This window comes from Papio anubis, chromosome 20, assembly GCF_008728515.1.
Source record: "Papio anubis isolate 15944 chromosome 20, Panubis1.0, whole genome shotgun sequence".
NCBI lineage: Eukaryota > Metazoa > Chordata > Mammalia > Primates > Cercopithecidae > Papio > Papio anubis.
In genome coordinates this window covers 43,244,475-43,272,380 of record NC_044995.1, presented here as the reverse complement: position 1 = coordinate 43,272,380, position 27,906 = coordinate 43,244,475, and the positions used below count along the sequence as shown (strand labels likewise).

The 27,906-nt window shown below is 51.5% G+C and overlaps 1 protein-coding gene across 4 annotated transcripts; it reads left to right on the top strand.

The window, feature by feature from the left end:
* The first annotated feature begins 42 nt into the window (after positions 1–42).
* MARCHF2 (membrane associated ring-CH-type finger 2) lies at positions 43–27,906 on the top strand. Of its 4 annotated transcripts, XM_021930628.2 has the most exons (6): positions 52–185; positions 5,329–5,601; positions 8,229–8,456; positions 15,251–15,446; positions 19,176–19,385; positions 27,271–27,906. In XM_021930628.2, the coding sequence occupies exons 3-6, from the start codon at positions 8,281–8,283 to the stop codon at positions 27,427–27,429; spliced, it is 741 nt and encodes a 246-aa protein (XP_021786320.2). In that variant the 5' UTR covers positions 52–185; positions 5,329–5,601; positions 8,229–8,280; the 3' UTR covers positions 27,430–27,906. The 4 variants fall into 4 exon arrangements, with proteins under 4 accessions (XP_003914859.2, XP_021786322.2, XP_021786321.2 ...); XM_003914810.3 differs by lacking the exon at positions 5,329–5,601 and having other exon boundaries at positions 43–185; XM_021930629.2 differs by lacking the exon at positions 19,176–19,385 and having other exon boundaries at positions 49–185.

The following is a 27,906-nucleotide window of genomic DNA, read 5'->3' as shown; positions in this document are numbered from 1 at the left end:
GATTGGCGAGTGACAGCGAGAGGCGGTCGCTATTGGCCCGCGGCGCTGTCGGCTCGGCGGGCGGTGCCCGGACGCAGGTGCCGGCCGGAGCGGAGCTAGTGGCGCCGACGGGCCGGGCCGGGCCGGGACCCGCGCCTGGGCGAACGGAGGGGCCTGCGCGGCCGCCCGGCCCGGCCGCGTATCAGGTAGGCATGGGCCTGCAGGTGGGGTCAGAGGACGCCAGTCCGTGGGCCAGCCCCGGATTCGAGGCCGGAGCTCGGCACCCGGGCGGGACGGCTGGGCTCGATCCCTTGACCACAGCCTTCTCGGGGACGCGGGGACCCCTGTTCCCGTGTCAAGGCCGGTGGGAGGTCCCCGGGGTCCGGTACACAGTAGGCGCCTCTCCGAGCCTCGGTTTCCCCACCTGTGAAACTGGGTCATCCCATTGCCAACCTGATGGGGCTTCTGGGAGCACTCAGGATGTGGCTGGTGCAGAAAGCGCCTGACACACAGTAGGCAACTACAAAGTGGCCAATGCCCTTCCCCAACCTCCTTCTCAGAGCCTCTCTACCTGCAAAATAGTAAGTTATAATATAATGAGCCAGCCACTTTGCACAAAGATGCTCAAACAGGATACCCTGTGCTATATGGGTACTCAAAACAGCGTAATCAAATGGGCATATTGACCTCATTCAGTTCTTTTGAAACCATACTGAGTAGATGGAAGCACTAGAAATGTCCCCTGTTATACAGATGAGAGAGTCCAGGCTTAGACAGGTTAGGTGTCTTGCCCAGGGCCACACAGCACATAAGGAGTAGAGGTGGGATTGGAACCTCGTTTCTCATGCAGCGCCTAAAGGAACTGAAGGACACACAGGAGCCTCTCTATGGTAAGGGAAGAGGAATGAATGCAATGACAACCTCCACATTTACTCTAAAAAATATTAATTTTTTTTTTTTTTTGAGACGGAGTCTCACTCTGTCGCCCAGGCTGGAGTGCAGTGGCGTGATCTCCCACTCACTGCAAGCTCTGCCTCCCGGGTTCATGCCTCCCGGGTTCACGCCATTCTCCTGCCTCAGCCTCCCGAGTAGCTGAGACTACAGGCGCCCGCCACCACGCCCAGCTAATTTTTATATATATATATATATATATATATATATATTTAGTAGAGATAGTGTTAACCAGGATGGTCTCGATATCCTGACCTCGTGATCCACCCGCCTCGGCTTCCCAAAGTGCTGGGATTACAGGCATAAGCCACCGTGCCCGGCCAATAGTGAGCTTTTATTGAGCACTTACTGTGTGTGCCAGGGGTTGACTGTGTGGCCTCTCATCAACAGCTCTGTAAGCTGATGATAGTAATTATAATAGGAGCTAATAATTAATTTCTTAATTTTTACTAATTTATGAACTACATATTATGACACCCCCTCTTTTTTTTTTTAGATGGAGTCTCTCTCTCTTGCCCAGACTGGAATGCAGTGACACGATCTCGGCTCATTGCAATCTCTGCCTCCCAGGTTCAAGCGATTCTCTCACCTCAGCCTTTCGAGTAGTTGGGATTACAGGCGCCCGCCACCATGCCTGGCCAGTTTTTGTCTTTTTAGCAGAAATGAGGTGGTTTCACCATGTTGACTGGGCTGGTCTTGAACTCTTGGCCTCAAGTGATCCACCATCCTTGAGCTCCCAAAGTGCGCAAAGTGCTGGGATTATAGGCGTGAGCCCTTCGCCCGGCCTATAACACTCATTTTGTGGATGAGAATACTGAGGCTAAGAGAGTAAAACAGCTGCCTGAGATCACACTGTAGGGAGTTTTAGGGCCCTCTGATTCCTCTGCTCTCTGTTTCCTACCTTTAGGAAAAGGAGCCTGGGCAGGTATGGAAAAGACTGGGGGGCCTCAGTGCCACCCTAAACAAGCCTAGCTAAGGGTGAGCTTTACTTGATGAATTCAGCCTGGAGGCTCCTTCTCAGGAGACCCCTCCACAGACAGATTCCACCAGCTCCATCATTAGAATGAGGCCCAGAGAAGCAAAATGACTTGAACCAGGACACTCAGCATTGGTGGCAGAGCCAGGAGGGCCAGGAGTTAAAGAACCCAGGTCTCTTGAGGTCCAGACCCACTCCCTGGACTGTTTTAAGTTCAAGTTCTGACACCACCCCTTCCCAGCTGTGTGACCTTGGGAAGATAGATGCCTCTCTCTGAGCATCGGCCTCTTCCCCCATCACAGGGTGTAGTTATTGGTTTGTTGTGAAGACTCAGATCTATATCCAGGCCGTGCGTGGTGGCTCATGCCTGTAATCCCAACACTTTGAGAGGCCAAGGCGGGCAGATCACTGGAGGCCAGGAGTTCAGGACCAGCCTGGGCAACTTGGCAAAACACCATCTCTACAAAAAAATACAAAAATTAACTGGATGTGGTGGTGTGCAGAGCTACTCAGGAGGCTGAGGTGGGAGGATTACTACACTGCCTTCCAGCCTTTTGGGTGACAGAGTGAGACCCTGCCTCAAAACAAACAAACAAACAAACAACAGAAGAAAGAAAAGAAATAGGCCAGGCGCGGTGACTCATACCTGTCATCCCAGCACTTTAGGAGGCTGAAGTGTGTGGATCACGAGGTCAGGAGTTTGAGACTAACGTGGCCAACATGGTGAAACCCCATCTCTACTGAAAATACAAAAGTTAGCCAGGTATGGTGGTGGGTGCATGTAATCCCAGCTACTCGGGAGGCTGAGGCAGGAGAATCCCTTGAATCCAGGAGATGGAGATTGCAGTATGCTGAGATCGGCCACTGTACTCCAGCCTAGGCGACAGAGCGAGACTCTGTCTCAAAAAATAAAAAAAGAAAAAGAGAAATGACTGCAGTAGCAACTAGAAATGCAGCAGCTCTGGGCTAGACACAGGGCCAGGGTCAGGTGCTGGGGACAGCAGGAGGCAATCTGACAAGGTCCCTTTTTTATAGAATTCACTGCAGGGTGGAACAACAGACATGGCTAAACACGTAGATGAATAAGTAGAATGTTTCAGACAGGGACACATGCCAGGAGGGGAATCAAGTGGACCCCAGTGGCGCTTGATTGATTGAGACAGGGTCTTGCTCTGTGGCCCAGGCTGGAGTGCAGTCGTGCAATCATGGCTCACCGCAGCCTCAACCTTCTGGGCTCAAAGGATTCTCCCAACTCAGCCTCCTGAGTAGCTGGGATTACAGGTGCACACCACCACACCCAGCTCATTTTTGTATTTCTTGTAGAGGCGAGGTCTTGTTATGTTGCCCAGGCTTCTCTCAAACTCCTGGGCTCACACTATCCTCCCACCTCAGCCTCCCAAAGTGTTGGGATTACAAGCATGAGCCAATGCGTCCGGCCCCAGACAGCATTGTTGAGAAGGCTTCTCCAGGAAGGTGACCTTTGAAGGAGATACTTATAACAACTGTTTCGAGTTCAGTGAGATGATGACTATGTATGGAGATTGCTTGGCACAGTATCCAGTTCTTTTTTTTTTTTTTTTTTTGAGACAGAGTCTCGCTCTGTAGCCCAGGCTGGAGTGCAGTGGCCGGATCTCAGCTCACTATAAGCTCCGCCTCCTGGGCTTACGCCATTCTCCTGCCTCAGCCTCCTGAGTAGCTGGGACTATGGGACTACAGGCACCCACCACCTCACCCGGCTAGGTTTTTTTTTGTATTTTGTAGTAGAGACGGGGTTTCACCGTGTTAGCCAGGATGGTCTCGATCTCCTGACCTCGTGATCCGCCCGTCTCGGCCTCCCAAAGTGCTGGGATTACAGGCTTGAGCCACTGCGCCTGGCCTCCAGTTCTTGATAGATAGAAGCTGCTAGTATAATTTTGGTGGTTCGCAGGCCTTGCATTAGCAGATTTACCTGTTTTTGTTTGTTTGTTTGTTTTGTTTTGTTTTCTCCCTGATAGAAGAAACATTAGAACATCCTATACAGGAGCTGGGATAGTTCCTGTGATATATGGTTATCTGCAGAAATGTAAAGACCAGGCCAGGGGTGGTGGCTCAAGCCTGTAATCCCAGCACTTTGAGAGGCCGAGGCGGAGAGATCACTTGAGGTCAGCAGTTAGAGACCAGCTTGGCCAACATGGTGAAACCCTGTCTCTACTAAAAATACAAAAATTAGCTAGGTGTGGTGACACACAGCTGTAGCCCCAGCTACTCGAGAGGCTGAAGCAGGAGAATTGCTTGAACCCAGGAGGCTGAGGTTGCAGTAAGCTGAGATCACACCGCTGCATTCTAGCCTGGGTAACAGAGTGAGACCCTGTCTTTTTTTTTTTTTTTTTTTGGGACGAAGTCTCGCTGTCACCCACGCTGGAGTGCAGTGGCATGATCTCAGCTCACTGCAAACTCCGTCTCTGAGGTTTAAGCGATTCTCCTGCCTCAGCCTCCCAGGTAGCTGGGATTGCAGGCGCCCGCCACCATGCCCGAGTAATTTTTGTACTTCTAGTAGAGACGGGGTTTTGCCATGTTAGCCAGGGTGGTCTCGAGCTCCTGACTTAAGGTGATCCACCCACCTTGACCTCCCAAAGTGCTGGGATTACAGGCATAAGCCACCACGCCCGGCCAAGACCCTGTCTTTTTTTTTTTTTTGAGATGCAGTTTCATTCTTGTTGCCCAGGCTGGAGTGCAATGGCGCGATCTTGGCTCACCACAACCTATGCCTCCCAGGTTCAAGCGATTCTCCAGCCTCAGCCTCCCAAGTAGCTGGAATTACAGGCATGCGCCGATATGCCTGGCTAATTTTTTTGTATTTTTAGTAGAGACGGGTTTTCTCCATGTGGTCAGGCTCGTCTTGAACTCCTGACCTCAGGTGACCTGCCCACCTCGGCGTCCCAAAGTGCTGGGATTACATGTGTAAGCCACCACGCCCGGCCAAGACCCTGTCTTAAAAGAAAAAAAAGGAAATTGTAAAGACCTATCCTCAGAGGGGCTGGGCTGGAGGAAAGGACGCCTCTGCCCGCCTTCCCGTAAAGAGCCCAGCCGCTTCCCCTTTGGCCTCTGAGCTGAAGGTTCTGGTTGCAGGGACTTGGGAGGGACAGCAGCAGGCACCCTGTGTCAGGCCCGGCCACTGCCCTATGGGTGTTATCTCAGGCCTGCAGTCTTCCTCTTGGGCCCCTGCCTTTGGGTAATACTTGCTTATCTGGCCTGCAGAGGCCGGACTGTGATGCTCTGGAGAACATGTGAGGCCAGGAAGGCTGCGGGCTGAGCTTTTTAGAGGGCATTTATCCAGCGGTGAACTGTCCTAGCCCAAGAGTTAGTAATTGCTCCCCCATTCCTTCACCTTCCCACTTTGGGGCTCAGATTTTTTTTTTTTTTTTTGCTTGCTTTTGTTTTAGAGACTGGAGACTGGGTCTCGCTCTGTCACCCGGCTGGAGTACAGTAGTGTGATCATAGCTCACTACAGTCTTGAACTCCTGGGCTCAAGAAGTTGAGGCTCCCTCCTCAGCCTCCCAAGTAGCTGGGACTACAGGCTTTCACCACCATGGCTGGCTAATTAAAAAAAAAAACCTTCAGAGAGACAGGGTCTCTCTATGTTGCCCTAGCTCGTCTCAAACTCCTGGCCTCAAGTGATCGTCCTGCTTGGACCTTCCAAAGTGCTGGGATTACAGGTATGAACAACTGCCCCTGCTCTGGGGCTTGGATTTTGATTGACAGTTTAAAAGCTGATTTGGGGTGGGGGTGGGAGTACTTCGGTGAGTACCTGATTGCCTTTCTTGCTTGGACTTTCTGAACACTTTAGGAGATGCGGAGGCTCTGAACATTGTAACTCTTGGGGTTTGGACAAGCTGGGGACAGAGATCCTTGGCTCCAGGGCACCTGTATTGGCTTCAAGGAGGTCTCCAGAAAGGGCTCTTGTTCCTTCAATGACATTCTCGGCTGGGCTGGGTACAGTGGCTGACACCTGTAATCCCAGCACTTTAGGAGGCCGAGGCAGATGGATCACCGGTGGTCAGGAGTTTGAGACCAGTCTGGCCAACATGGTGAAACCCCATCTCTACTAAAAATACAAAAATTAGCTGGACGTGGTGGCTCATGCCTGTAATCCCAGCAGTCTGGGAGGCTGAGGCAGGTGGATCACCTGAGGTTAGGAGTTCGAGACCAGCCTGGCCAACATGGTGAAACCCTCTCTCTACTAAAAATACAAAAAAATAGGCCGGGCATGGTGGCTCACGCATGTAATCCCAGCACTTTAGGAGGCCGAGGCAGGGGGATCACAAGGTCAAGAGATCAAAACCACCCTGGCCAAAATGGTGAAACCCCATCTCTACTAAAAATACAAAAATTAGCTGGGCGCGGTGGTGTGTGCCTGTAGTCTCAGCTACTCAGGATGCTGAAGTAGGAGAATCGTTTGAGTCTGGGAGGCGGAGGTTGCAGTGAGCCAAGATCGTACCATTGCACTTCAGCCTGGGTGACGGAGCTGGACTCGATCTCAAAAAAAATAAATAAAATACAATAAAAATAAAAATAATTAGCTGGGCGTGGTGGTGGGCCCCTGTAATCCCAGGTACTTGGAAGGCTGAGACAGGAGAATTGCTTGAATCTGGAAGGTGGAGGTTGCAGTGAGCGGAGATCGCACCATTGTACTCCAGCCTGGGCGACAAGAGGGAAACTCCATCTCAAAAAAAAAAAACGAAAAAAACAAATATAAATAAAAATACAAAAATTAGCCAGGCGTAGTGGTGCATGTCTGTAATCCCAGCTACTTCGGGGGCTGAGGCAGGAGAATCGCTTGAACCCAAGAGGTGGCGGTTGCAGTGAGCTGAGATCGTGCCACTGTACTCCAGCCTGGGCGACACAGCGAGACTCCGTCTCAAAAAAAAAAAAAAAAAGAACTGGTTCTGATACCATATCTGGAAAGGTGGAAAGGTGGTATTAGTTGAAAGGTAGTCCTGGCCCTGGAGGCTTTGAGGGTAAGAGCAGGCCTAGCTTTTCTTGTCTTCTCTTTTTTAGAGACAGGGTCTCACTCTGTGGCACAGGCTGGAGTGCAGTGGGCACCATCATAGCTCACTGCAGCCTCAAACTCCTGGCTCAGGTCATCTTCCCACCTCAGCCTCACAAGTGGCTGGGACTATAGGCCTGTGCTACCACGCCTGGCCAATATTTTTGGTTTTGTTTTGTAGAGCCAGGGTTTCACCATGTCACCTAGGCTGGTCTCAAACTCCTGAGCTCAGGCAATCCCAGGCAGGCAGATTGTCTTGAATCCAAAGTGCTGGGATTGCAGGTGTGAACCACTGCTCCTGGCCTAATTTTCTTGTTTTTTATAGAGATAGAGTCTTGATGTGTTGCCAAGGCTGGTCTCAAACTCCTAGGGCTCAAAAAATCCTCCTGCCTTGGCTTCCAAAGCACTGGGATTATAGACGTGAGCCACCACACCTGGCCAGGCCTAGCTTTCCTGTTTGTTTTTTTTTTTTTTTTTTTGAGACAGAGTCTTGCTCTGTCTCCCAGGCTGGAGTGCAGTGGCACGATCTTGGCTCACTGCAACTTCTCCCTCCTGAGGCTGGAGTGCAGTGGCCGGATCTCAGCTCACTGCAAGCTCTGCCTCCCAGGTTCACGCCATTCTCCTGCCTCAGCCTCCCGAGTAGCTGGGACTACAGGCGCCCGCCACCTCGCCCAGCTAGTTTTTTGTATTTTTTAGTAGAGACGGGGTTTCACCATGTTCGCCAGGATGGTCTCGATCTCCTGACCTCGTGATCCGCCCGTCTCGGCCTCCCAAAGTGCTGGGATTACAGGTTTGAGCCACCGCACCCGGCCAATTTTTTGTATTTTTAGTAGAAACGGGGTTTCATCGTGTTAGCCAGAATGGGAAGCCTAGCTTTTCTTTTTCTTTTTTCTTTTTTCTTTTTTTTTTTTGTATTTTTAGTAGAGACGGGGTTTCACCATGTTGGCCATGATGGTCTCGATCTCTTGACCTTGTGATCCACCCTCCTCAGCCTCCCAAAGTGCGGGGATTAGAGGCACCAGCCACCGCGCCTGGCCAGGGAAGCCTAGCTTTTCTTAGGAGTGCGAGAAGTAACACAACCCAAGCTCCTGCTGTACACCAGCCTTGTGCTGAGTTACATGCATCGTCTCCTTAAATCCTTAGTGGCCCCACAGAGGGCCATTTTACAGATCATGCAAACTAAGGCTCAGAGACGTAAATTTTCTAGTGGTCCCTACAGCCTTGACAAGAGACTCAAACCTTAGTCCATCAGGCTCACTAACCTTTCCCCTAACCTCCGCACTGGTCTGTTCCCAGGCTCCTGGGATCATGGGCCTCATGCCCTGAGGATACAAGGCTCCCTGTGGCCATGACGACGGGTGACTGCTGCCACCTCCCTGGCTCCCTGTGTGACTGCTCTGGCAGCCCTGCCTTCTCCAAGGTCGTGGAGGCTACGGGCCTCGGACCGCCCCAGTATGTGGCACAGGTGACTTCGAGGGATGGCCGGCTCCTCTCCACCGTCATCCGTGCCTTGGACACACCGAGGTGAGTGGCGACCGCGTGGATGTCCTGGCCTTTGCTGCCTCTTCTCTCTGGGCCCAGTGACCTTCTCCCAGCCTGCGGTCAGAAGTCCAACCATCGACAGAGGGCCAAGTGGGTAAACAGAGAAAGAGACACGAACAGTTATTGCCTTGTGGAAACAGAGGCCTAGCTTTGGCCAGGTCTGATTCTTTAGGAAAAGCTGAAATTCCAGATTATTATGTGAAATCTGAAGGTCAAATGTTGGCAAGTAACACACTTTTGGGAGGCAGTATAGGGGGTGGTCAGGAGTGTAGGCTGTGGGCTCAGTGCCTAGGCCCTGACACTGAGTGGACACCTCCCTCTCTCCCAGAGTGACCTGGGACAATTTAGTTCACCACTGTATCTCTCTCTTTTTTTTTGAAATAGAGTCTCATTTTGTTGCCCAGGCTGGAATGCAGTGGCGCAATCTTAGCTCACTGCAACCTCTGCCTCCCAGGTTCAAGCCATTCTCCTGCCTCAGCCACCTGAGTAGCTGGGATTACAGGCACCCACCACCCGCGCCTGGCTGGTGCAGCCCTTCCTAGCAGGGCGGGGTTTCACCATGTTGGCCAGGCTGATCATGAAACTCCTGACATAGGGGCGATCTGCCGCCTCAGCCTCCCAAAGTGCTGGGATTACAGGTATGAGCACTGTGCCAACTTCTTTTTAAAATTTTTTTTTTTTTCTTTTTTGGGCGGGTTTCCTGCCACTCTTGTTTGCCCAGGCTGGGTGCAATGGCGCGATCTCGGCTCCTGGCCTCCTGCCTCCCAGGTTCAAACAATTCTCCTGCCTCCCGGCCTCCATAGTAGCTAGGTTGTAGGCCTTTCCTACGTGACTAATAATTTTTGTATTTTAGTGAGAGGCGGGGTTTCTCCATGTTGGTCAGGCTGATCTGAACTCCCGGCCTCAGGTGATCCACCACCTCGGCCTCCAAAGTGCTGGGATTACAAGGTGTGAGCCACAGCTGCTTTTTTTTTTTTTTTTTGAGATGGGTCACCGGCTCTGTCACCCAGGCTGGAGTGCAGTGGCCGGATCTCAGCTCACTGCAAGCTCCACCTCCCGGGTTTACGCCATTCTCCTGCCTCAGCCTCCCGAGTAGCTGGGACTACAGGCGCCCGCCACCTCGCCCGGCTAAGTTTTTCGTATTTTTTAGTAGAGACGGGGTTTCACCGTGTCAGCCAGGATGGTCTCGATGTCCTGACCTCGTGATCCGCCCGTCTCGGCCTCCCAAAGTGCTGGGATTACAGGCTTGAGCCACCGCGCCCGGCCAACTTTTTTTTTTTTTTTTGAGAAAGAGTCTCGCTCTGTCATTCAGGCTGGAGTACAATGGCGTGATCTTGGCTCCCTGCAACCTCCGCCTCCCGGGTTCAAGCAATTCTCCTGCCTCAGCCTCCTGAGTAGCTGGTTCTACAGGTACATGCCACCACATCCAGCACCCAGCTAATTTTTGTATTTTTAGTAGAGGTGGGGTTTCACCATGTTGGCCAGGCTGATCTCGATCTTTTGACCTTGTGATCCACCCACCTCAGCCTCCCAAAGTGCTTGGATTACAGGTGTGAGCCACCGTACCTGGCCCCTTCTTTTTTTTTTTTTTTGTTTTTTTTAAAGGCAGAGTCTCACTCTGTTGCCCAGGCTGGAGTGCAGTGGCACAACCTCAGATCACTGCAACCTCTGCCTCCCGGGTTCAAGGGATTCTCCTGCCTCAGTCTCCTGTGTAGCTGGGATTACAGGAGTGAGCCACTGCTACTTTTTGTATTTTTAGTAGACATGGTGAGCCACTGTACCTGGCCCCCATTTCCTTCTAATCTGTATCTTTTGCATTATTTCCCTGCCAAAATGTCATGAGCAAAGCCCATTTTCTTAGCGCAGCATCTGAGGGGGGCAGTGCACACAGCACAGCCGCCTAGGGTACTCTGCCCTGGAGTCAGACTTCCTGGGTCCCAGTCCCAGCTGCATGGATTCCTGACTCTGCAAGTTTGCAGAAATGAGTTCACTCCTCTCAGCCTCCATTTTCTCATATGGAGGCAAAAATAGCACCTGATGGCCAGGCATGGTGGCTCCTGCCTGCAAAATCCCAGCACTCTGGGAGGCTGAGGCAGATGGATCACTTGAGCCCAGGAATTTGAGATCAGCCTGGGCACCATAGGGAGACCCCATCTCTACCAAAAAAATATAAAAAATTAGCCAAGAGTGGTGGCACACACCTATAGTCCCAGCTACTCAGGAGGCTGAGGTTGGAGAATTACTTGAGCCTGGGAGGTCGGGGCTGCAGTGAACCGTGATCACATCACTGCACTCCAGCCTGGGTGACAGGGTGAGACTCTAGCTCAGAAAAAAAAAAAAGGGCTGGGCACAGTGGCTCACGCCTGTAATCCCAGCACTTTGGGAGGCCAAGGTGGGCAGATCACAAGGTCAGGAGATCGAGACCATCCTGGCTAACACGGTGAAACCCTGTCTCTACTAAAAATACAAAAAATTAGCCGGGCGTGGTGGCGGGCACCTGTAGTCCAAGATACTCGGGAGGCTAAGGCGGGAGAGTGGCGTGAACCTGAGAGGCGGAGCTTGCAGTGAGCCGAGATTACGCCACTGCACTCCAGCCTGGGCGACAGAGCGAAACTCCATCTCAAAAAAAAAAAAGCACCTTCCTTACAGAATGAGACAGATCCAGATGTTGCTCTTAGAATAGTACCTGGTACATAGTAAGCGCTCAACAAATATTGAGGCTTTTTTCCTCTCTTCTCTGAATTTGTTTTGTTTTTTTTTTTTTGGAGACAGTGTCTCACTTTGTCACCCATGCTGGAGTGCAGTGATGTGATCTCAGCTCACTGCAATCTCTGCCTCCTGGGTTCAAGCGATTCTCCTGCCTCAGCCTCCCAAGTAGCTGGGATTACAGGCCCCCTGCAACCAAGCCCGACTAATTTTTGTATTTTTTTTTTAGTAGAGACAGGATTTCACCATATCGGTCAGGCTGGTCTCCTGACCTCAGATGATCCACCTGCCTCAGCCTCCCAAAGTGCTGCGATTATAGGCGTGAGCCACTGTGCCTGGCCTCTTCTCTGAATTGGCTCTCCCACACTTTTTCAGGGTTTCCCAGAACAAGCTCCAAACTGACGTGGTTCTTCCTCAAGATTCTCGTCCCTTCTGTTTCCCTGAGTTGGTTTCCGGAGGAGGGGTTCCTTTTTTGTTAACTTTGTTTGTGTGTGTATGGGGGGAGGGTGGGATCAGGGTATAGGTTCAGAAAGGAGGGAGGCAGGCATGCCCTTTTGCCATTGCAGGAGGAAATAGCAGTCCAGGGACAGAACTGTTGAGAAAGCAGCCATGAACAGCCTGTTGGGCTCTTTTTGAAGCAGCCCGACGCCACCCGGCAGCATGAGAATCTGAGAAAAGGATAGAAAACAGTCATTTCCAGGCAGGCACAGTAGCTTACGCCTGTAGTTCCAGCATTTTGGAAGTCCAAGGCTGAAGGATCGCTTGAGCCCAGGAGTTCAAGACCAGCCTGGTCAACATAGTGAGACCCCCCCGCCTCTGTAGAAAAAGTTAAAAAATGTTAGCTATGTGGGGTGGTGCCGCCTGTAGTCCCAGCTACTCGAGAGACTGAGGCAGGAGGATTGCTTGAGCCAGGGAGTTCGAGGCTGCAGTGAGCTGTGATCGCACCACTGCACTCCAACCTGGGCAACAGAGCCAGACCTTTTCTCAAAAAAGAAAAGAAGGCCTGGCGTGGTGGCTTACGCCTATAATCCCAACACTTTGGGAGGCTGAGGCAGGTGGATCATTTGAGGTCAGGGGTTCAAGACCAGTGTGGCCAACATGGTGAAACCCCGTCTCTATTAAAAATACAAACATTGGCCGGGCGCGGTGGCTCAAGCCTGTAATCCCAGCACTTTGGGAGGCCGAGACGGGCGGATCACGAGGTCAGGAGATCGAGACCATCCTGGCTAACAGGGTGAAACCCCGTCTCTAAAGAAATACAAAAACTGCTTCGGGCGGTGGCGGGCACCTGTAGTCTAGCTACTGGGAGGCTGAGGCGGGAGGAGAATGGCATGAACGGAGGCACTGCAGTGAGCGAGATCCGGCCACTGCACTCGAACTGGGGCGTGGCTGAACTCCGTCTCAAAAAATAAACATTGGCGGTGTGATGAAAATCCAAGCCTGTAATCCCAGCACTGGGAGGCCCGGCGGGTGGATCCACGAGGTCAGAGATCGAGACCATCTGGCTAAACATGGGTGAAACCCGTCTCTACTAAAAAATACAAAAACTAGCCCGAGGCGTGGTGGCTGAAGCCTGTAGTCCCTTTCCCGGAGGCTGAGGCAGGAGAATGTGAATCTGGGAGGCTGAGACTTGCAGTGAGCGAAGTCGCTCCTGCACACTAACCTGGGTGGGTGACCTATGGCCTTGAGACTCCGTCTCAAAAAAAAAAAAAGCAAACATTAGCCAAGCATGGTGGCACATGCCAGTTGTCCCAGGCACTCCCAGGAGGCTGAGGCAGGAGGATAGCTTGAACCCAGGAGGCAGAGGTTGTAGTGAGCTGAGATCGCACCATTGCCCTCTAGCCTGGGTAATCAAAAAAAAAAAAAAAAAAAAAAGAAAAGAAAAGAAAAGAATACAGTCTCTCCGAGAGGAAATCGGCATTGTCTCGAAAATAGCTCTTCTTTGTGCGACCTCACAGTCTGTCTTCTGGCCAGAAATGTTTGGGAAACATTGACTCATGGCTGGATGGCCTCTGGGCCACGCCTCCTGCCTCCTGAGCTGCCCTGGGAAGGACCCAGCATCCCTAGAGACTGGGCCAGGGCTGGAGACTTTTCCGAGGCAGCTTTGTGCAGATGCTTTTTATTTCTGTTTCCCCCTCACAAGGGCAGAGGAACAGGTGAGCACTTCTCTCTGGACACACAGGTTTCTCAGGTAGCATGGGCTTCAGGTATGGTTAGATCCGGGAGCCTCCAAAGATGTCCTTATGAATCTACCTTTCCCTGTCTCTCGGCTCTGCTCTCCTCTGTGCTGGCATCACTCACAGGTTCCACACAGAGACTAGGCAGCTGCCAGGAGCTCCAGGCTTACGTCAGCCTTGTGCCCTACAGTTCCGGAGTTTACGGGGAAACAAAGAATTTTAGGAATAGATTGTTGGTGGCTCTGATGGTATCACACAAGCCTGAGTTGGTCGCCGTGAGCAGGGGTGCGTGCTGTTCTATTTTCTTTTGCTTTTATTCAAATGTTCTCACTCTGTTGTCCAAGCTGGAGTGCAGTGGTACAATCATGGGTCGTTGGAGCTTTGAACTCCTGGGCACAAGTAATCCTCCTGCCTCATCCTCCCAGGTAGCTGGGACCACAGACATGCACCATCTTGCCAAGCTCAGTCTTTAAAAAAAATTTTGGGGCCCGGTGCGGTGGCTCACACCTATAATCCCAGCACTTTGGGAGGCTGAGGCGGACAGATCACGAGGTCAGGAGATCGAGACCAGCCTGGCCAACATGGTGAAACTCCATCTCTACCAAATACAAAAAAAAAAAAAAATTAGCTGGGCGTGGTGGCACGTGCCTGTAGTCTCACCTACTTGGGAGTCTAAGACAGGAGAATCACTTGAACCTGGGAGGTGGAGGTTGCAGTGAGCTGATATCACACCACTGCACTCCAGCCTGGTGACAGAGCGAGACTCAGTTTCAAAAAAAAAAAAAGTGTTGGCCGGGCGCGGTGGCTCAAGCCTGTAATCCCAGCACTTTGGGAGGCCGAGGCGGGTGGATCACGAGGTCAGGAGATCGAGACCATCCTGGCTAACATGGTGAAACCCCGTCTCTACTTAAAATACAAAAGCACATTTTTTTTTTTTGAGGCGGAGTCTTGCTCTGTCATCCAGGCTGGAGCACAGTGGTGTATTCTTGGCTCACTGCAGCCTCTGCCTTCCAGGCTCAAGTGATTCTCCTGCCTCACCCTCCCCAGTAGCTGGGATTGTAGGCACCTACCACCATGCCTGGCTAATTTTTGTATTTTTAGTCGAGATGGGATTTCACCATGTTGGACAGGCTGGTCTTGAACTCCTGACATCGTGATCCGCCCACCTCGGCCTCCCAAAGTACTGGGATTACAGGAATGAGCCACCTCACCCAGCTCGTCTTTGAGGATTAAGAGTTGAGGGTGGGGGACCAGGTGCGGTGGCTCACGCCTATAATCCCAGCACTTTGGGAGGCCAAGGCAGGCGGATCACAAGGTCAGGAGATGGAGACCATCCTGGCTAACATGGTGAAACCCTGTCTCTACTTAAAATACAAAAGCACAATTAGCTGGGCGTGGTAGCGGGCGCCTATAGTCCCAGCTACTCGGGAGGCTGAGGCAGGAAAATAGCATGAACCCGGGAGGCAGAGCTTGCAATGAGCCGAGATTGTGCCACTACACTCCAGCCTGGGCAACAGAGTGAGACTCCATCTCAAAAAAAAAAAAAAGAGTTGAGGGTGGGGAAGTTGTGCAGGATAATCAGGGTGGGTATTTTAGGAAAATTTGGAGAGGACATTGGGGGGCGGGTATAACAGATGCCCATGTTGGGTCTGAGAGGGTGCTACAGGTTCCCTGGGAAGGGAACACATCACTGCACCTGTGGGAGTCTGGGAAGGCTTCGCAAGGTTACCTTCCCTGCATCTCCTTCCCAAAGGGAAGCTGGGCATTGAAGGATGAGTAGGAGTTCACCAAGTGGCAGCATAGGGTAAGGGTGAGCTTGTGATCCAGTGGGTAGTGAAGCAGGTATAGACAGAAAGCGCAATCATTGCTCACGGGTCCTATCTCCGTGTCCAGTGACGGTCCCTTCTGCCGGATCTGCCACGAGGGAGCAAATGGGGAGTGCTTGCTGTCCCCGTGTGGCTGCACCGGCACGCTGGGTGCCGTGCACAAGAGCTGTCTGGAGAAGTGGCTTTCCTCATCTAACACCAGCTACTGCGAGCTGTGCCACACGGAGTTTGCAGTGGAGAAACGGCCTCGACCCCTCACAGAGGTACTCTTGAGAGTGTGAGACTGTGGTGGGCAGCGGGGAGAGGGCAGACATGGGGGCAAAGGCAGGAGCTGCCCTGGGCAATCTGGTGGTCTCCCTAGGGCAGACCCCCTTACCATTTCTGTCCACCGGGTGGGTCTGCTGACGGTGTGTCGGAAACCAGGCCTGGGGCTTAGGAGTCATCTTTCTCTTCCGTCTTCTTCCTTCTTCTCCTTCTTCTACCTTTTTTTTTTTTTTTTTTTTTTGAGACAGAGCGTCACTCTTGTTGTCCAGGCTGGAGTGCCGTGGCACGATCTCGGCTCACTGCAACCTCTGCCTCCCAGGTTCAAGCAATTCTTCTGCTTCAGCCTCCTGAGTAGCTGGGATTACAGGCGTGTGCCACCGCCCAGTTAATTTTTTTGTATTTTTAGTAGGGATGGAGTTTCACCATGTTAGCCAGGCTGGTCTCAAACTCCGGACCTCTTGTGATCCACCCACCGCGGCCTCCCAAAGTGCTGGGATTACAGGCATGAGCCACTGCGCCCAGCCTATGTCTTTCATTAGCAGAGATTTCCCGAGCACCTCCAGCATGCCCAGCACTCCGTTAGGCACTGGGGACCCAGCCACCAACCAGACACATAGGGCCGGGCGCTCATGGAGATTAAAGTCCAGTAACTTTAATTTGGACTTTGAAGCATCGCTTCTGATATGAGGTTACAGAAAAAAAAAAAAAAAAAAAAAAATCAACGAAGCAACTGGTTTCTGGGAGCAATACTGCAATAAGGGAAAAACATGTCACGGGGGTGAGGCAACTTGGGGTGTCAGGCAAGGCCTCAGCAGGAGGTGAACCCCCCTAGCTGAGGCCTGAGAGATGAAAAGTAACAAGCTGCTGGATGCAGTGGCTCATCCCTGTAATCCCAGCACTTTGGGAGGCCAAGGCAGGCAGATCACTTGAGGTCAGGAGTTCGAGACCAGCTTCACCAACATGGTGAAACCCCATCTCTACTAAAAATACAAAAAAAAAGAAAGAAAGAAAGAAAAAGTCCAGGCACAGTGGCTCACACCTGTAATCCTAGCACTTTGGGAGGCCAAGGTGGGTGGATCACCTGAGGTCAGGAGTTCAAGACCAGCCTGGCCAACATGGCAAAACCCTGTCTCTACTAAATATACAAAATTAGCCAGGTGTGGTGGTGGGTGCCTATAATCCTATCTACTAGGGAGGCTGTGGCAGGAGAATTACTTGAACCCGGGAGGTGGAGGTTGCAGTGAGCTGAGGCTAAGCCACTGCACTCCAGCCTGAGTGACAGAGCAAAACTCTATCTCAAACAACAAGAAAAAAGCTGGGCGTAGTGGTGCATGCCTGTAATCCCAGCTACTTGGGAGGCTGAGGCAGGAGAATCACTTAAACCTGGTAGGCAGTTTGCAGTGAGTTGAGATAGTGCCACTGCACTCCAGCCTGGGCGACAGAGCTAGACTCCGTCTCAAAAAAAACCCAAAAAAACCAAGGCTGGACATGGTGGCTCACAATCCCAGCACTTTGGGAGGCAGAGGAGGGTAGATCACCTGAGGTCAGGAGTTTGAGACTAGCCTGGCCAATGTGGTAAAACACCATCTCTACTAAAAATACAAAAATTAGCTGGGCGTGGTGGTGGGGACCTGTCATCCCAGCTTGAACCCAGGAGGCGGAGGTGGCAGTGAGCCAAGATTGCACCACAGCACTCTAGCCTGGGCAACAAGAGCAAACTCCGTCTCAAAAAAAAAAAAACCTAGAAAACCCCTGGCCCACCTGGGAGTCAGGGTGTAGGGAGAAAAGTGGGAGGGAGGTCCAATCCCTTCACACACCCGCCCACACCCACTTTGGTCTTCGTGCTACAGCCACACGGCCCCCTCCCCACACATCTCGTCTAGGCCGCCTCCCCCTACCCCAGGGCCTTTGCATCTGCCGCCCCTGCAGCCTAGAGCCCCATCTCCCCCATTCTTCACATGGTTCCTTCTGTTCATCTCGTTCTCTTCAATGTCACCTCCTTGGCAAGGTCTTGCCCTGTGTGACCATTCACCCATTTCATACCTCCACTGCCAGCATGGGAGGGCAGGGGCCCCTTCTGTCTCATCCACCAGAATTTCATGAATTAAGCCCATTTCTTGGCTGGGTGCGGTGACTCATGCCTGTAATCCCAGCACTTTGGGAAGCCAAGGTGGGAAGATCACTTGAGGCCAGGAGTTCAAGACCAGCCTGGGCAACACAGTGAGACCCTGTCTCTATAAAAAAATTAAAGAATTTATTATTATTATTATTTTTTTTATTTTTTTATTTTTTTTTTTTTTGAGACGGAGTCTTGCTCTGTAGCCCGGGCTGGAGTGCAGTGGCCGGATCTCTGCTCACTGCAAGCTCCGCCTCCCGGGTTTACGCCATTCTCCTGCCTCAGCCTCCGGAGTAGCTGGGACTACAGGCGCCCGCCACCTCGCCCGTCTCGCTTTTTTGTATTTTTAGTAGAGACGGGGTTTCACCGTGTTAGCCAGGATGGTCTCGATCTCCTGACCTCGTGATCCGCCCGTCTCGGCCTCCCAAAGTGCTGGGATTACAGGCTTGAGCCACCGCGCCCGGCCAAGAATTTATTATTATTATTATTTTGAGACAGAGTCTTACTCTGTCACCCGGGCTGGAGTGCAGCATGTGATCTCGGCTCACTGCAACCTCCACCTCCCAAGTTCAAACGATTCTTCTGCCTCAGCCTCCTGAGTAGCTAGGATTATAGGTGCGTGCCACCATGCCCAGCTAATTTTGTATTCTTAGTAGAGACGGGGTTTCTCCATATTGGCCAGGCTGGTCTCAAACTCCTGGCCTCAAGTGATCTGCCCACTTTGGCCTCCCAAAGTGCTGGGATTACAGACGTGAGCCACTGTGCCAGGGCTTTTTTTTTTTTTTTTTTTTAAAGCCCATTTCTTTTGGCCCGTCATCTGGGGGAGGCCAAGCATAGTAGATTAGTAGCCAAGGATGCTTCGGCCCTGGAGCAAGACTTCCCAGGTTGCAGCCCCAGCTTTGTGGACTATGTAGCTGTGTGAGTTTGCTCACTTGAGTTAATTCCTCTGTGCCTCAGCTTCCCCATCTGTAAAATGGGGGTAAAAGTGCCCAGCACCTGGCAGGCCCTGGCTCCTCATGAGCTCAATAAATGTTTGAAAGAAGGAAAGGGCCAGGCGTGGTGGCTCACACCTGTAATCCCAGAACTTTAGAAGGCTGAGGTGGGCAAATCACAAGGACACAAGTTCGAGACCAGCCTGACCAATATGGTGAAACCCCATCTCTACTAAAAATACAAAATTAGCCGGGCGTGGTGGTGCTTGCCTATAATCCCAGCTACTCCGGAGGCTGAGGTGGGAGAATCCCTTGAACCTGGGATGTCGAGGTTGCAGTGAGCCAAGATCATGCCACTGCACTCCAGCCTGGCCGACAGAGCGAGACTCTGTCTCAAAAATATATATATACATACAAAATTAGCCGTGCATGGTGGCTCTTGCCTGTAATCCCAGCTACTCCGGCAGCTGAGACAGGAGAATTGCTTAAACCCGGAAGGTCGAGGTTGCAGTGAGCCGAGATCGCGCCACTGCACTCCATCCTGGGCGACAGAGCAAGAATCCGTCTCAAAAAAAAAAAGAAAGAAGGAAAGGAGAGAGGGAGGCCTAGACCTGGAGGTCCTGACCCCTCCCCCTCAGCAGCCCCTCCTCTGCCCCCTTTCCCCGTCCTCTCCCCTGCAGTGGCTGAAGGACCCGGGGCCGCGGACCGAGAAGCGGACGCTGTGCTGCGACATGGTGTGTTTCCTGTTCATCACGCCGCTGGCCGCCATCTCGGGCTGGTTGTGCCTGCGCGGGGCCCAGGACCACCTCCGGCTCCACAGCCAGCTGGAGGCCGTGGGTCTCATTGCCCTCACCATCGCCCTTTTCACCATCTATGTCCTCTGGACGCTGGTGAGTGGCTGCGGCTTTGCAGCGTGCATCTGGAGCTCCGCCGCTGGGAGCAGCAGGGCCAGGGATTTGACCCCTGGCTTGTGGGGTATGGGGCTCCCTGGCTGCCTCTGTCTATGGCCCTGGGTGGAAGAGCGCTTCTGAGGTCACCCTGCCTCTCTGGGAGCTTCAGATTCCAAATGTGACAAAGGTCTAGGGAATTCCTGAGCTAGGTGTAAACCTTGACCTGAGTGCAGGAACCCCCATCCATGAACCCCCAAGATTAGGAGCGGGGCAGAGAGGAGCAAATGCCTGAGAGAGAGATTGGGGGAGAACAAATAAATGGGGAAATAGATGTAGATTAAGAAATTGAGGCTGGGCACAGTGGCTCACCCCTCTAATCCCAGCACTTTGGGAGGCCAAGGCAGGTGGATCACCTGAGGTCAGGAGTTCGAGACCAGCCTGACCAACATGGAGAAACCCCGTCTCTACTAAAAATACAAAATTAGCCAGGTGTGGTGGTGCATGCCTGTAATCCCAGCTACTCGGGAGGCTGAGGCAGGAGAATTGTTTGAACCCAGGAGGCGGAAGCTGCTGTAAGGCGGGATCGTGCCATTGCACTCTAGCCTGTGTAATGAGCGAAACTTCGTCTCAAAAAAAAAAAAAAAAAAAGAAAAGAAAAGAAAGAAAGAAATTGAAAGGGAAATCCCAGGCACAGTGGCTCACTCCTATAATCCCAGCACTTTGGGAGGCCAAGGCAGGTGGATTACCTGAGCCAAGGAGTTCCAGACCAGCCTGGCCAACATGGTGAAATCTTGTCTCTGCTAAAAGTACACAAATTTAGCTGTGCGTGGTGGTGGGTGCCTGTAATCCCAGCTAGTCGGGAGTCTGAGGCAGGAGAATCACTTGAACCTGAGAGGCAGAGGTTGCAGCGAGCTGAGATTGCGCCACTGTACTCCAGCCTGTGCGACAGAGCGAGACTCTGTCTCAAAACAAACAAACAAACAAACAAAAAAAGACAAATTGAAAGGGGAAAGCCTGGTGCAGTGGCTCATGCCTGTAATCCCCACGCTTTGGGAGGCTGAGGTGGGCGTATTCCTTGAGGTCAGGAGTTTGAGACCATCCTGGCCAACAATGGTGAAACCCCATCTCTACTAAGAATACAAAAAATTAGTCTGGTGTGGTGGCACGCACCTGGCATCCCAGCCACTAGGGAGGCTGAGATAGGAGCATTGCTTGAACCCAGAAGCCAGAGGTTGCAATGAGCCGAGATTGTGCCACTGTACTCCAGCCTGGGCAACAGAGTGAGATTCTGTCTTTAAAAAAAAAAAAGAAAAGAAAAAGAAATTGAAGGGGAAGAGAGAGAGGAACTGAGATGAAAACATTGAGTGAAACCAGGCCCAGTGGCTGTTAACACCTGCAATCCTAGCACACTGGGAGGCCGAGGCAGGAAGATTGCTTGAAGCAAGGAGGTTCAAGACCAGGATGAGGCGACAAAGCAAGATGTCCATCTCTACAAAAAATGTAAAAATTAGTGGTAGGCCAGGCGCAGTGGCTGACGCCTGTAATCCCAGCACTTTGGGAGGCCGAGGCGGGCGGATCATGAGGTCAGGAGATCGAGACCATCCTGGCCAACATGGTGAAACCCCATGTCCACTAAAAATATAAAAATTAGCTGGGTGTGGTGGCGCGCGCCTGTAGTCCCAGCTGTTCAGGAGGCTGAGGCAGGAGAATCGCTTGAACCCAGGAGGCAGAGGTTGTGGTGAGCTGAGATCAAGCCACTGCACGCCAGCCTGGTGACAGAGTTAGACTCCGTTTAAAAATAAATAAATAAATAATAAAATAATAATAATAGAGTCAAGTGCGGAGGCTCATGCCTGTAATCCCAGCACTTTGGGAGGCTGAGGCAGGCAGATTGCTTGAGCTCACGAGTTCGAGACCAGCCTGGGCAAAGTGGCAAAACCCCATCTCTACAAAAAATACAAAAGTTTGTCGGCCATGGTGGTGCATGCCTGCAGTCTCAGCTACTCTGGAGGCTGAGGTGGTAGGATCGCTTGAGCACTGGAGGCAGAGGATGCAGTGAGCTGAGATTGCACCACTGAACTTCAGCCTGAGTGATACAGCCAGACCTTGTCTCAAAGAAAATAATAATATTAGTAAAAGAAAAAGGAAAAAAAAGGCTGGATGCAGTGGTTTACACCGTAATCCCAGCACTTTGGGAGGCTGAGGCGGGCATATCACTTGAGGTCAGGAGTTCAAGACTAGCCTGAGCAACATGGTGAAACCCTGTTTCTACTAAAAATACAAAAAAATTGGCCAGGTGCGGTGGCTCACACCTGTAATCCCAGCACTTTGGGAGGCCGAGGTGGGTGGATCACGAGGTCAGGAGTTCGAGACCAGCCTGACCAACGTGGTGAAACCCTGTCTCTACTAAAAATACAAAATTAACTGGGTGTGGTGGCACGTGCCTATAATCTCAGCTACTCAAGAGGCTGAGGCAGGAGAATCGCTTGAACCTGGGAGGGAGAGGTTGCAGTGAGCTGAAATTGCACCGTTGCACTCCAGCCTGGGCAACAGAGCAAGACTCCATCTCAAAAAAATAAATAAAAAATTAGCCAGGTGTGGTGGCACATGCCAGTAATCCTAGCTTCTCGGGAGGCTGAGGCACAAGAATCACTTGAATTCGGGAGGTAGAGGTTACAGTGAGCCAAGATCACGCCACTGCACTCCAGCCTGGGTGCCTGAGTGACAGAATAAGATTCTGTCTCACAGAAAAAGAAAAAAAAAAAAAAGAGAAAAAAAGCCTGAATGAGAGACAGAGACAGACAGAATGATGGGGGTGTGAGGTGTTGTTCTAGGCCTCTGGTAGGCAGCAGAACCATTGCTTAGAGGCAGAAGTTTCCCACAGTCTCACCCCTCAGACATAACCACTATTGTCCAGCTGTAGGGGAGTCCCTGCCTCACAAAGTATTTTTCAGTGCACCTACCAGCATTTTTTTTTTTTTTTTTGAGGCGGGGTCTTGCTCTGTCATGCAGGCTAGAGTGCAGAGTGCAGTGGCGCAATCCTGGCTCACTGCCACCTCCGCCTCCTTGGCTCAAGCGATTCTCCTGTCTCAGCCTCCTGAGTAGCTAGGATTACAGGCACGTGCCACCACGCCCCGGCCAATTTTTGTATTTTTAGTAAAGAGACGGGGTTTCGCCATGTTGGCCAGGCTGGTCTTGAACTCTTGACCTCAGGTGATCCGCCTACCTTGGCCTCCCAAAGTGCTGGGATTACAGGCATGAGGCACCGTGCCCGGCCCCTACCAGCATATTTTAAAATATGTAAACTGGATGAAATCATAGCTACTGTTTTAGTATCTGCTTGTTTTCATTTTGCTGGTGTTCTTTAAAAAAAAAAAACAGGCTGGGTGTGGTGGCTCAAGCCTGTAATCCCAGCACTTTGAGAGGCCGAGACGGGCAGATCACGAGGTCAGGAGATCGAGACCATCCTGGCTAACACGGTGAAACCCCGTCTCTACTAAAAAATACAAAAAAATTAGCTGGGCGTGGTTGCGGGTGCTTGTAGTCCCAGCTACTCGGGAGACTGAGGCAGGAGAATGGCGTAAACCCGGGAGGCGGAGCTTGCAGTGAGCCGAGATCCGGCCACTGCACTCCAGCCTGGGTGACAGAGTGAGACTCCATCTCAAAAAACAAACACATACACACACACACACACACACACACACACAACGAGGCAGCCACCCAGCAGATATTCATTGTATGAGTGTACCATATTTATTTAACCAATCACTTTTCACAGGCACTGGGATTTTTTCCAATGTGTATGTGGTTTTATTTCTACTTCTTCCTTTTTTTTTTTCCATTATGAACAGTGCTTTGGGCACTGTCCATGCAAATCTTTCTTGGGAACTTGCTTGGTCAAAGGATGTGAACTGACATTTATTGATTGATCGATTGATTGATTGAGCCGGAATCTCACTCTGTTGCCCAGGCTGGAGTGCAATGGCATGATCTTGGCTTACTGCAACCTCCGACTCCCCGGTTCAAGCAATCCTTGTGCCTCAGCCTCCTGAGTAGCTGGGATTAAGGCATCTGCCACCATATCTGGCTAATTTTTGTATTTTTAGTAGAGATGAGTTTTCACCACGTTGGCCAGGCTGGTCTCGAACTCCTGGACTCAGGTGATCTGCCCACCTTAGTCTCCCAAAGTGTTGGGATTATAGGCATGAGCCATTGCACCAGGTGACATTTTTTTTTTTTTTTTTGATTTTGTTTTTTTTGAGACGAAGTCTCACTCTGTCACCAGGCTGGAGGGCAGTGACGCGATCTTGGCTCACTGCGACCTCTGGCTCTCAGGTTCAAGCAAGTCTCCTGTCTCAGCCTCCTGAGTAGCTGGGACTACAGTTGTGCGCCACCACGCCCAGATAATTTTTAAATTTTTAGTAGAGACAGGGTTTCACCATGTTGGCCGGGATGGTCTTGATCTCTTGACCTCGTGATCGGCCTGCCTCTGCCTCCCAAAATGCTGGGATTACAGGTGTGAGCCACCGTGCCTGGCCACTTTTAAATTTTTTTTTTTTTTTTTTTTTTTTTTTTGAGACGGAGTCTCGCGCTGTGTCACCCAGGCTGGAGTGCAGTGGCGCGATCTCGGCTCACTGCAAGCTCCGCCTCCCAGGTTCACGCCATTCTCCTGCCTCAACCTCCGAGTAGCTGGGACTACAGGCGCCCGCCACCACGCCCGGCTAGTTTTTTGTATTTTTAGTAGAGACGGGGTTTCACCATGTTAGCCAGGATGGTCTCGATCTCCTGACCTCGTGATCCACCCGCCTCGGCCTCCCAAAGTGCTGGGATTACAGGCTTGAGCCACCGCGCCCGGCCTAAATTTTTTAATAGACTAATTTTTATAGTAATTTTCGGTTCACAGCAAAATTTAGCAGAAAGTACAGAGAGTTCCTGTATATCACCCTGCTCCATACACACACAACCTGCACAGCCTCCCTCACTGTTAACATCGTGTACCCAAGTAGGGCATTTGTTAGAATCAGTGAACCTTCATTATCCCTTTAAAACCATAGTTCACATTAGGATTCACTTTTTTCATTTGTTTGTTTTGCAGTGGTTATCTCGCCCTGTCTCCCAGACTGGAGTGCAGTGGTGTGATCTCCTCTCACTGCAACCTCTGCCTCCTGGGCTCAAACGATCCTCCCACCTCAGCCCCCCGAGTAACCAAGACCACAGGTGTCCACTACCACACCTGGCTAATTTTTGTATTTTTTGTAGAGACAGGATTTTGCTATGTTGTCGAAGCTGGTCTTAAACTCCCAGGCTCAAACCTTGGCTTCCCAAAGTTTTGGGATTACAGGTGTGAGCCATCGCACCTGGCCTTTGTGTGTGTGTGTGTGTGTGTGTGTGTGGCGGGGAGGGGATAGGATCGTGCTTTGTCACCCAGACTGCAGTGCAGTGTGGTGTGGTCATGGCTCGCTGCAGCCTCACCCTCCCAGGCTCAATTGATCCTCCCACCTCAGCTTCCTGAGTAGCTAGTACTGCAGGTGTGTGCACCATGCCTGGCTAATTTTTGTATTTTTTTGGTGGAGACGGAGTTTTGCCATGTTGCCCAGGCTGGGAGCTGACTCTTATTGTTGGACATTTATATGTTTTGATGAATGTATAATGACATGTATTCACTATTTTTTTGTTTTGTTTTGTTTTTTTGAGACAGAGTCTCACTCTATGCCAGGCTGGAGTGCAGTGGTGCGATCTCGGCTCACTGCAACTTCCGCCTCCTGGGTTCAAGTGATTCTCCTGCCTCAGCCTCTCAAGTAGCTGAGACTACAGACATGTGCCATCACGCCCAGCTAATTTTTGCATTCTTAGTAGAGATGGGGTTTCACCGTGCTGGCCAGGATGGTCTCGATCTCTTGACCTCGTGATCTGCCCACCTTGGCCCTCCCAAGTGCTGGGATAACAGGCGTGAGCCACTGCACCCGGCCATATTCACCATTATAATATCAGACAGAGTAGTTTCATGGCCCTAAAAATCCTCTGTGCTCTCTCTATTCATGCCATTCTCCTTTTCCCCAACCCCTATTCACTGCTGATCTTTTTACTGTCTCCATAGTTTAGCCTTTTCCAGAATGTCCTATAGTTGGAGTCATTCAGTATGTAGCATCTTCAGGTTGGTTTATTTCATTTAGTGATATGCAGTTAAAGTTATTTTTGTGACTTAAGGGCTTTTTTTCTGAGGCAGAGTCTCACTCTTTCACCCAGGCTGGAGTGAAGTGGCCTGATCTCAGCTTACTGCAGCCTTCGCACCCCTCCCCGCCGGGTTCAAGCGATTCTCTTGCCTCAGCCTCCTGAGTAGCTGGAATTACAGGCACCCACCACCACGCCCGGCTAATTTTGTATTTTTAGTAGAGATGGAATTTCTCCATATTGGTCAGGCTGGTCTCGAATTCTCGACCTCAGGTGATCTACCCACCTTGGCCTCCCAAAGTGCTGGGATTATAGGCTTGAGCCAGGGTGCCCAGCATTTTTTTTTTTTCTTTTTGAGACAGAATCTCACTCTGTTGGATTGCAGTGGCGTGAGCACAGCTCACTGCAGTGTCAACCTCTAGGGCTCAAATGATTCTCCTACCTCAGCCCCCTAAGTAACTGGGACCATAGACCTGGGCCACCACATCTGGCTGATTCTAAAATATTTTTTAGAAACAAGGTCTTGCTATGTTGCCTAGGCTGACCTCGAACTCCTGGGCTCAAGTTATCCCCCGGCCTTGACTTCCCAAAGCGCTGGGATTACAGGCATGAGCTACCTTTGCCAGCTTAGTTTCTTTTTAGCGCTGAATAATATCTCATTATCTGGAAGCACCACTGATTATTTATTCATTCACTTATTGAGTGACATCTTTTTTGCTTGCATGTTTTGGCAATTATGTGACTGATTTACATTAAAACAATTTTTTTTTGAGACAGGGTCTCACTCTGTCACCCAAGCTGGAGTGCAGTGGCGCGATTTCGGCTCACTGCAGCCCATATCTCCCAGGCTCAAGCGATTCTCCTGCCTCATCCTCCCAAGTAGCTGGGACTACAGGCCCATGCCACCACGCCGAGCTAATTTTTTTTTATTATTATTTTTTTTTTTGAGACGGAGTCTCGCTGTGTCACCCAGGCTGGGGTGCAGTGGCCTGATCTCGGCTCACTGCAAGCTCCGCCTCCCGGGTTCACGCCATTCTCCTGCCTCAGCCTCCGAGTAGCTGGGACTACAGGCGCCCGCCACCACGCCCGGCTAGTTTTTTGTATTTTTAGTAGAGACGGGGTTTCACCATGTTAGCCAGGGATGGTCTCGATCTCCTGACCTCGTGATCCACCCGCCTCGGCCTCCCAAAGTGCTGGGATTACAGGCTTGAGCCGCCGCGCCCGGCCAATTTTTGTATTTTTAGTAGAGTCAGAGTTTTTAGTAGAGACAGGGTTTCTCCATGTTGCCCAGGCTGATCTTGAACTCCTCAGCTCAAGTGATCTTCCCCCGCGCCCAGTCTTCCAAACCACTGGGATTACAGGCGTGAGCCACCGCGCCGGGCCTGACCGATTGACATTTAATGCCTCCCAAGAGGCTGTTTCACTTCCTTCCCACTGAGAGGCAGGAAAGGAGCTCCCCTTTGCTTCCTGCTGGTGTGTGTGCGGTGTATCTTGTCTTTGCAGGACTCTGAAAGCTGGTGGGTGTCACCAGGATTGTGAATGGGTCTGTGTGTGTGCACTTTGCGGGAGGAATGTTCGTAAGCCAGCTCTGCTTCTGGAAGCATGAGCCCCAGCCGTGGTTTGGGCCAACGCGGGTGCCACGGCAACTTGCTTTGCCTCCTTTGCGGGTGGAGTCCTTCTCAGCGCCCCCGCTCACTGCAGGACTGCCCCGCAGGTCTCCTTCCGCTACCACTGCCAGCTGTACTCCGAGTGGAGAAAGACCAACCAGAAAGTTCGCCTGAAGATCCGGGAAGCGGACAGCTCCGAGGGCCCCCAGCATTCTCCGCTGGCGGCTGGACTCCTGAAGAAGGTGGCAGAGGAGACGCCAGTATGAACGCTGGGCTGTCCGGGCCCTGCAGCAGAGAGGCCAGAGGTAGCTGGCAATACCCTGTCCTGTGGAAGGATGGAAACTGCCTAACACTTCCCGCACGGCCTGAACGCTTCTTAGGCCAAGAGACACCGTGCGGAGCCTAGTCTGTGATCCTGTGTGAAGATATTATCAGGGTTTTGGTTTTGTTTTTTTTTTTTTTGCACACTGTTGTTCATATCGAGGACAGGTGGACACGGTCCTGAGCTCTGGACGGAGCAGGCACGCTGATCTCATTCTGAGGTCCACATGGCACCTTCTGGGCCAGCAGCTGTGGCCGGTGTATCAAGGGCGCCCTTAAAGCTGGAACATTCCAGCAAGCTTCTTGCGCTTCTCTGCACCTGGCAGGCCCACTTTCCTGGCACCCTCGACTTTATATAAAAGTTGCACTGCGTTTCAAAAACCCGCCCCTGAATGAATAAAAGGAGCCCTGGCTGGACAAAA